The sequence below is a fragment of the Rhagoletis pomonella genome, unplaced genomic scaffold (assembly GCF_013731165.1).
Source record: "Rhagoletis pomonella isolate Grant_MI unplaced genomic scaffold, Rhpom_1.0 Rhpom_scaffold_00011, whole genome shotgun sequence".
Lineage (NCBI taxonomy): Eukaryota > Metazoa > Arthropoda > Insecta > Diptera > Tephritidae > Rhagoletis > Rhagoletis pomonella.
The window spans coordinates 14427664-14436077 of record NW_023458565.1 but is presented as its reverse complement, the minus strand read 5'-3'; the positions used below and the strand labels follow the sequence as shown (position 1 = coordinate 14436077).

Genomic DNA, 8414 nt, shown 5'->3' with positions numbered 1-8414 from the left:
TTTAAACAAAACAAATATAAGGGGTATAAAAAATAGAAGAATATAGCGGAATATAAATTACAATGAAAAAAACAAAATATACATACATATGTAGATATGTACATAAGTAAAACAAACAAAAAATAAAATTAATTAAATAAGGAAAAAATACAAACAAAAAAAAAACGGAAAAGTAAAAGTAAAAAACAATAAATCAAATAATATTATATAAGGACATAACGAAAAAAAATTTATAGAAAACTAAATTTAAATAACAAAAAACAATAAATAAATAATACGTAGTTAAAAATTTTGGCATCCGTGTTTAAGTTGCACAATCATGAAAAAATGCCAATACAAAGTTATAATTAGACTCCGGATGTTGATGCAAAAAGCGAAGCCTTAAATATGTATCACTTAACTATAAGCAAAATGTCTAAGTTTTTATGCATTTTACTTATAGTTATGTATCGTTTTCTGCATAAACATCCGCAGCCTAGCTACAAGCATTTTCTCTATCCCTAACAAAATCACTTGCATTTACTATAAAAAAAAAACGACTTTTCGCCATTCCAGGAAGTCACCAGCGATACCAACAAGGCATATATAAAAGCTATTTCTTTCGACGCCACATGCTCTTTGGTCGTGTTGGGCACAAATGGTAAGCCGCTAACGGTAAGCAATACCTTTAACAGTGAGCAGAATATTATACTGTGGATGGATCATCGTGCTCAAGCTGAAGCCGCACTTATTAACGCAACCAAGCATGATCTGCTGAAGTATGTCGGTGGCCAAGTATCGCTGGAGATGGAAATACCCAAGTTGCTGTGGCTGAAGAAAAACCTACAACATACTTGGGCGAAAATTTGGCGTGCATTCGACTTGCCTGACTATTTAACATGGCGCAGTACAGGCGTGGATACACGCTCACTTTGTTCGGTGGTCTGCAAATGGAATTACGATGCCATGAATATGTGTTGGAGCGCAGAGTTTTTGAAAAAAATCGGTTTGGAAGATTTATGCAATAATAATTTTGAAATCATTGGCGAACGCGTGTATGAGCCGGGTGCGGCGGTGGGCGATGGTTTGTGAGAAAAAAAAATTGTATTGGAAGAAAAATACATATACTTGCACATATCCTTTACAGGCTTAACAAATGAAGCCGCCGAAGAGTTATCGCTACTGCCTGGTACAATTGTCGGCACATCGCTGATTGATGCGCACGCCGGCGCTTTGGGTATGTTCGGTTGTCTTGCCGCGTTAGAATCAACAGATAAACAGCTCGCAGCATCACTTGAAAATCTGCAGGGCAAATTGGCGCTTATTTGTGGCACATCCACATGCCATATGAGTTTGACACGGGAGCCGTGCATGGCGCAAGGTGTGTGGGGTCCTTACAAGGGTGCCATACTACCAAATTACTTCCTCAATGAAGGTGGACAAAGTGCTGCTGGTATATTGCTGGATTTTGTGGTTAAAGGACATTCACAATATGCCGCTATACAGGCGAAACTGGGTAAAAATGAGTAAGTAAGGATTAATTAAAAAAGTAGGTTGTAATGATTTTTGTCTTATATATTACTTAACAGGCACATCTATACATATTTAAATAATCTCTTGGAGAAAATGGCTAAAGAACGCAAATACGAAGACATTTGCTACTTAACAAAAGATCTGCATGTTTGGCCCGATTTCCACGGTAATCGTTCGCCCATTGCCGATCCGAATTTGCGTGGAATGGTAAAATAATTTAGATTGCGAAAATTTAGTTACATAAATACACATCCATATATAAGAAGAGAACTAATTTGTATATATTGCATTCATAATTCTACTTATATTTCCTTCTTGCAGATCTCAGGCCTCAATATGAATGCCGATGAAGAGTCGTTGGCTCTCTTGTATTTGGCTTTTGTACAAGCTTTGGCGGTAGGTAAAATCATAGTTTATTGATAAACTTAAAAAGCACTTAAGACTCATATGTTTTATCAACAAATAGCATGGCACCCGTCACATTATTGATAATCTCGTCAAAAAGTACAAACGTGTGCCCTACAATAGTATGTTGTTTTGCGGCGGCCTAGCTAAGAACAGTGTGTATGTGCAAGCCCATGCTGATATCTGCCAACTGCCAGCTGTGATACCTGACGAGCAAGAAATGGTTTTGGTCGGTTCAGCAATGTTGGGAGCATGCGCTGCAAATACTTTTGGTAGTCTAGAGGTGAGTGATGGGAATCTTTAGCTTAAGGTGAAATGCATATTTGAATTATTTAAAACATCTTAAAACTAATAATTTCATATTTTCTCTGCTAAGGCCACCTCCAAAGCAATGGGCGGCACTGGTGTACTGTTAAAACCAAAAAGTTCTACGAAAGATTTTCACAATCGCAAATATCGTGTTTTCCAACAAATGCTTGAAGATCAGCGTAAATATAAGGGAATTATGGAAGATACAAAATAGCATATCTATGTATGTACATAGGGATGTTCCAATGTTTTTTAAGTTTAGGAAATTATCTAATGATACTTTATTGTTACGTGTTTTGACTTGAAATTTTCAATGACTTTTTGTAGATTACTATGAACTTTACATTCAATATATTTAGTTAATTAATGTAAATAATAAACTATGCGTTGTTTTATATTTTGGTAGCCTACTGCGCGTAACCGCACTTAATATTACAAATAGATTTTTAATGTATTTATTTAAGTAAACAAGTTATGTGGTATACGACCCTCTCGAATACTTCACGTTTAATTTGTGACTTTTACAATCAATAACAACAATTAAGCTATAAAAGCGGCAGCTTTTGTTACAATCTTACCACGACATACCGGGCATGTAACTCGAATCTTTTCGGAGCAGTCTTCGCAGATGCAAACATGTCCACAGGGCAAAATTATTACCTGAAATAGAAGTAAGATTGTTAAGCTTTGGATTATTTATTATCGGTTTATGGAATTCGTAAATGTAACAAGTAATTTTTAAGCGCAAGAAAACCAATTTCATATAAAATTTACGAGTACCGTTAGTCCCTTCATGATCCAATTATCGGAAATCAGCCCAAATAGTATGGAATCACCCTGGGTTACGTTTCCGATAAAAGAGAAAAATTATCGAAAAAGGTTCACGTGGTCCAAAGTTAGCCGAAAACATACACAAAAAATATTTCGAAGAATAATTAACCACATCCTTTTTTGAAGTCTAACTAACCAAAAATCTAAAATTTCCCTTTATGATTGATTATGACACATTTAATCGCATTACAAATCCCCTTATCCTTTTATGGCACAAAACGTTTTCGTTAGTTACGGCTTTTTGCATTTCTGATGAGCAAAGATCAAAATATACATATTTTCCTGAAAATTAAAATTTTTTTCCTAAAATGATTGGTTTTAGTATGCACTTCTAACCGTTTTTAATAGGCAATACATCTTTAAGTGTTTACTTACCTGTTGTTGTTGTTGTTGTAGCGGCTACAACAACCCCGCCCAGATCGGTTGGTATCTCAGTCGTTGTCGTCAAGTTCCACTAACGGCAACCCTAGGAAGCGTGCAGCTTCTGCGGGGTTTGCCCATAAGGACAAGGTCGTTAGGGATGTCGGGTTTGCCGGGCATGCGAAGAGATGTTTCGAGTCATGTGGGGTCTCTCCGCATGCCGGACATTCATTAGGCACATCCTCATTCAGCCTACTCAGGTAGGAGTTCAACCTGCTGCAGTAGCCGGAGCGAAGTTGTGCAAGTGTGGTGCGCGTCTCCCGAGGCAGATGAAGCTCCGTCTCGTCAATGTCCGGGGGTGGTGTGCCTAGAACGGCATTCACAGGTCTAGAGTCTACATAACTCGAGACTGAGTCCCTGTGAATGCCGTTCAGGGCCTGTCTGTAGGCTGTCGGGTCCAGAGGTTGCTTAATGAACCTCTGGACTTCGTCCGTTAGTTCATATAGATGCCTCCTGACGTGCCTAGGCGAGGGCTCCTCTGCAAGCAGCTGTCTGCACGGGTGGCCACTTCTGTGGGTCCCGATCAGGAACTGCTTGCAGAGCATTATATTGTGCTCCTTCACCGGGAGCATTTGCGCCTCGCCGTGCAGGTGGTGTTCAGGCGTCATCAGGAGGCATCCCGTCGCTGTCCTCAGTGCGGTGTTTTGTGCGGTCTGTAGCTTCGTCCACTGCGTCCTACTAGTCCCAGGCGACCACACTGGCGCTGCGTAGTTCAGAACCGGCCGGCCTATTGCCTTGTATGTTGCCAGCAACGTTTCTTTGTCTTTGCCCCAAGTACTGCCGGCTAGCGACTTGAGGACCTTGTTGCGGCTCTGTACTTTATTGACAATAGCGGTTGAGTGCGCAGAGAAGGAGAGCAGGCTGTCGAAGGTTACTCCGAGTATTTTGGGGTTATTCACCGTCGGAATTGGTGTGTCATCGACGTGAATCCCCAGCGGTAGCCTGACCTCCTTCGTCCAGGTTGTGAACAGGGTCGCGGAGGATTTCGTAGGGGAGAGGGCTAGACACTTTGCAGTGAAGAAGCGAGAAAGTTCGGAGAGATAGCCGTTTACTTTCGAACACAGGTCATCAATTCCATTCCCAGTCGCCATAATCGAGCAATCGTCGGCATAGGAGACAATCGAGACTCCCTCTGGTGGTTGAGGGAGCTTTGAAATATAAAAGTTAAACAGTAGCGGGGAAAGGACACCACCCTGAGGAACCCCCTGTTTTATTTTTCGCTGCTTACTCGTTTTGTCTCTGAACATTACCGACGAATGTCGACCACTTAGATAATTTGCCGACCACCGTTTGAGCCTCTGTGGGAGAGAGGAGGCCTCTATATCTTCTAGTAGCGTGGAATGGCAGACGGTGTCAAACGCCTTTGACAGGTCCAACGCTACTAGAATCGTTCTCTCACAGGGACGGTTACGGTTAAGGCCACGAGTTATCTGAGTGTTTATGGCGTTAAGTGCTGTTGTTGTGCTGTGCACTTTACGGAAACCATGCTGATGCTTCGCTGGGGTCAGGTGATTTGTGAAGTACGGGAGTAGCAAGGCCTCGAGTGTCTTCGCTACCGGGGAAAGGAGTGTAATCGGACGATACGAATCTCCTTTGTTTGCAGGTTTCCCCGGTTTGAGCAGTGGGACCACTCTCCCCACCTTCCAGATGTCTGGGATGATGAGAGTGGCCATCGACAAATTGAGGACCTCCGTTAGGTACGCTACCCCCGCAGGACCCAAATTTTTCAGCATCAGCATGCATATACCGTCGGGACCCATGGCTTTGGAGGCTTTCGCCTTCCCGATGGCCACCTGAACTTCACCGCAAGTGAAAGCAAGGGGGGCACAATTTGTTGGCAGTTTGTGCAGCCTTCTGGTCACTCGACGCTTGGCTTTGTCCACCGGAGGATGCAGTATGAACTGCCGGCTAAAATAGCTCGCGCATCGCTCCGGGTCCGACGAAGCATGGTCGCCGAAGGAAATTTCGACTCTGTCGTCGTGCTTCGTCGGATTAGACAACGACCTCACGGTTGACCAAAGCTTGCTCACACCAGAGGTGAAGTTGCAAGTCTTCAGATGCTCCTCCCACTTCTTCCGCTTATGTACGTTTACAAGTTGCCGAATCTCCGCGTTGAGATCCCTGATACGGGGATCTCCGGGATCGGCCTGACGAAGGCTATCACGCTCATTTGCTAAAACAGCCGCTTCGGCAGGGAAGTTTGGACGTGGGTCCGATATGCACCCTGCCGGTATGAAGCGGGCTGCAGCAGCAGTGATAGCCCTGCGGAACTTACGTTCACCGAGGTGGACGTCGGTTGGTGTGGGGAGCGATGTGAAGGTGTTTTCAGTAAACTCCGCGTAACCTTTCCAGTCAGCTTTAGAGAAGTTGACATAGGTCCGGTGTTTGGCGGAGGCAAAGTCGGTTGGTTTATCAATCGAGATGACTATGGGTAGATGGTCTGATGCTAGGGTCAGCATAGGTCGCCACGTTATGCTGTTTATCAGACCAGCGCTGACTATTGTGATGTCTGGCGAGCTACTGCAGTTACCCATAATCCTGGTGGGTGCGTCGTCGTTCATTGTGCAGAATGTCGAATCGTCTATCTGCTCAGCCAAGTCTGTTCCCCTACGATCGTTTGACAGGCTTGAGTGCCAAAGATCGTGGTGCGCATTAAAGTCACCTACTACCATACGGTTTTCACCTCTGAGGAGCGCACCTATATCAGGGTGATATCCTGCCGGGCAGCAGGTGACAGGGGGTATATATATATTAAATATTTCGAGCTCGACATCGCCTGACCGGATAGCGATGCCCTGACATTCTAGGGTGGTATCCCTGCGGTCGATGTCTGCTTCGATAAGACGATACTGCACGGTGTGGTGCGTGATGAACGCTAAGCCACCACCATTATCTCGCTCGCGATCTCGACGGTGCACGTTGTACCCGGCACAATTCAACAAAGTTGAATTGCTGCGCAACTTCGTCTCTTGGACCGCAGCTATTAATATACCATGCCGACACATAAAGGCGGTTATCTCCTCAATCTTGCTCTGTAGCCCGTTACAGTTGAATTGGAGGAGCTTCATGTGGTTCGGGAGACGTGTTGTGATGTGGGGTGTTAGTGAGGTGTAAGTTCTTGCCGCCGTAGGCTGTGTGTGCTGCTGGGGTGATTGCCTCCCTGTGGTGGAATTGGGGGGCGTCGCAATTGATGCCAGCGACCGGGCAGCGCAACACGGGCCCTCGAAGTTCCCCGTCCAATCTCGCGTGGTGCGCAGACCTGAACATGCCCTAAAGTGGCACCAGCCAAGGCAGGTGTTGCACTTGACTGATGTCACATTACGGAATATTCTGGTCTGACATACCGTGCAGATTGTAGGGGGAACCAAGAGTTGTTGGCGGCGGCGTGTGGGTGGTGGTGCGGTTGTGTGTGTTATGTGGTCTGTGGTGGCTGTGGTATGTTGTTGTGTTGTGGCGACTGTGTGTGGTTGCTGTGTGAGTGTGTGGGGCTGCACGGGCGGACTGTGGGTTGCCGTGGAGGCTGCTCTATTGGAGCAACAGGGGGCCACATACGACGCGGTCCACTGTCTGTGTGTCCGTAATCCCGAGCAGACCCTGAGGTGACTCCACCCCTCGCAAGCATTACACTTGACTGAGGTGGAGTTGTGGTGTAAACGTCTTCGGCATACACAGCAGGTGTAAATTTCTGGCCCAGGGTTTGACTCGATGCCAGCCCTGAGTAGGAGAATGCGTAGTGAATGTTGCCCTATGGACGGACAACTTCTGAGATACTTCGCCGACCTAAACGGGGTTAGATCGCCGAAACTTTTGGATTGGTTGAACACACTACACACAATTGTTCTGTCGTAAGATTGAGTGGTCGTGTACGTGCGCGCCTTTCACGCCTTTCTTTTTCTAAAGTTTCTTTGATTTTACGCTCATCACGTTCTTGCTTCTTTTTGGCATACAATTTACGAACTATGAAGCCTATTAAAAACGCCGATATTGTGCCACAAACAAAGATTTTAACACTAAGAAATAAAAATAAGCATTAGAAATATCTATGTAAATAAATATCTATTAATTATAAAACTAAAGTCTTACAGCATTGAAGATTTAGCCTCTTCAAATTTTTTGATTAGCGTAGATTTGGTAGCAGTTGTCAAGAAGAGTGGACCCACCGGCGAGGGTTGCAAACGTAATGTTTTCCCATCTAATTCTAATTCACCGATGGCTGTAATGAAGCTACCATCTCGCAGCACTTCTTCGGTTGTTTGCAGACCCTTTTGTCGTACACCAGAAAAGAAGCCAAATACATGATCGAAAAAGGAAAGCGAAGACGGTTCATAGTTGTCATAAACTACATCCATATCTAGCACAGCAGCGCTGAGTGCGTCGATAATTTCCACACTGCTCTCGTTGTTGCGCAATTCGAAAGGCATCTCATTCGAGGAGACATGAATGAGTTTGCGTTGTTCAGTCCAGAAACCAGCGAAGCCGCGTGTTACACGATGTTCACTAAAGAGGAAATTTTTTTAGTTGAAAGCCATCGTGGGAGTTTAAACATTTTGTTCACCTCAATTTAATCACTTGCAAGACGCCAGTCACCGATGGTGACATGACACTGCGCATTGGAACACCAATTGGTGTGACAGTGCCGCGTACCACAGCATAAGGTATCTTTTTATCCTTTTGCGAGGCCACATATTTCTTCAGATCACCATCTATCGCTAGTTGTGGTGCCGCCTGGAATAAAGTAGCATAGGGCATATGTAATCAGTGTGTAATTTGATACTCTGCATCAGCTGTTGGCATGCGGAACTCACCTTGAGGCAGTTAACATTCTTTTTGTAGCTTACATATTCTTTTACACAAAGACCTAAGATTAGTAAATCTACGCCAAGCGCAATGGTTTCGTGCAGGAATTCCATAATTTCTACATGAAATTATATTTTTTT

General features: G+C 44.3%; 2 protein-coding genes across 2 annotated transcripts in view; one reads left to right on the top strand and one right to left on the bottom strand.

Moving 5' to 3' along the window:
* Positions 1–2569, top strand: part of LOC118746652 (FGGY carbohydrate kinase domain-containing protein) — a 3825-nt gene extending 1256 nt beyond the window's left edge. Inside the window, exons 2-7 of the mRNA XM_036480515.1 lie at positions 556–1063; positions 1127–1505; positions 1569–1719; positions 1834–1908; positions 1979–2200; positions 2294–2569. Of these exons, the coding sequence (XP_036336408.1) occupies positions 556–1063; positions 1127–1505; positions 1569–1719; positions 1834–1908; positions 1979–2200; positions 2294–2440 (1482 nt within the window). The 3' untranslated portion in view covers positions 2441–2569. The remainder of the gene's footprint in view (positions 1–555; positions 1064–1126; positions 1506–1568; positions 1720–1833; positions 1909–1978; positions 2201–2293) is intronic.
* Positions 2543–8414, bottom strand: LOC118746653 (mitochondrial E3 ubiquitin protein ligase 1). The gene is made up of 5 exons (XM_036480516.1): positions 8283–8414; positions 8033–8202; positions 7561–7974; positions 7282–7487; positions 2543–2888 (listed from the first exon to the last, which is right to left on the bottom strand). The coding sequence occupies exons 1-5, from the start codon at positions 8385–8387 to the stop codon at positions 2767–2769; spliced, it is 1017 nt and encodes a 338-aa protein (XP_036336409.1). The 5' UTR covers positions 8388–8414; the 3' UTR covers positions 2543–2766.

Excerpts from the sequence above, each read along its gene's own strand:
- LOC118746653 (XM_036480516.1), bottom strand. The coding sequence starts at position 8,387 with ATGGAATTCCTGCACGAAACCATTGCGCTTGGCGTAGATTTACTAATC. Across the intron at positions 8,203-8,282 it reads AGAATGTTAACTGCCTCAAG|GCGGCACCACAACTAGCGAT; the intron begins GTGAGTTCCGCA and ends ACTTTATTCCAG. Across the intron at positions 7,488-7,560 it reads GAGGCTAAATCTTCAATGCT|TGTTAAAATCTTTGTTTGTG; the intron begins GTAAGACTTTAG and ends TTTATTTCTTAG.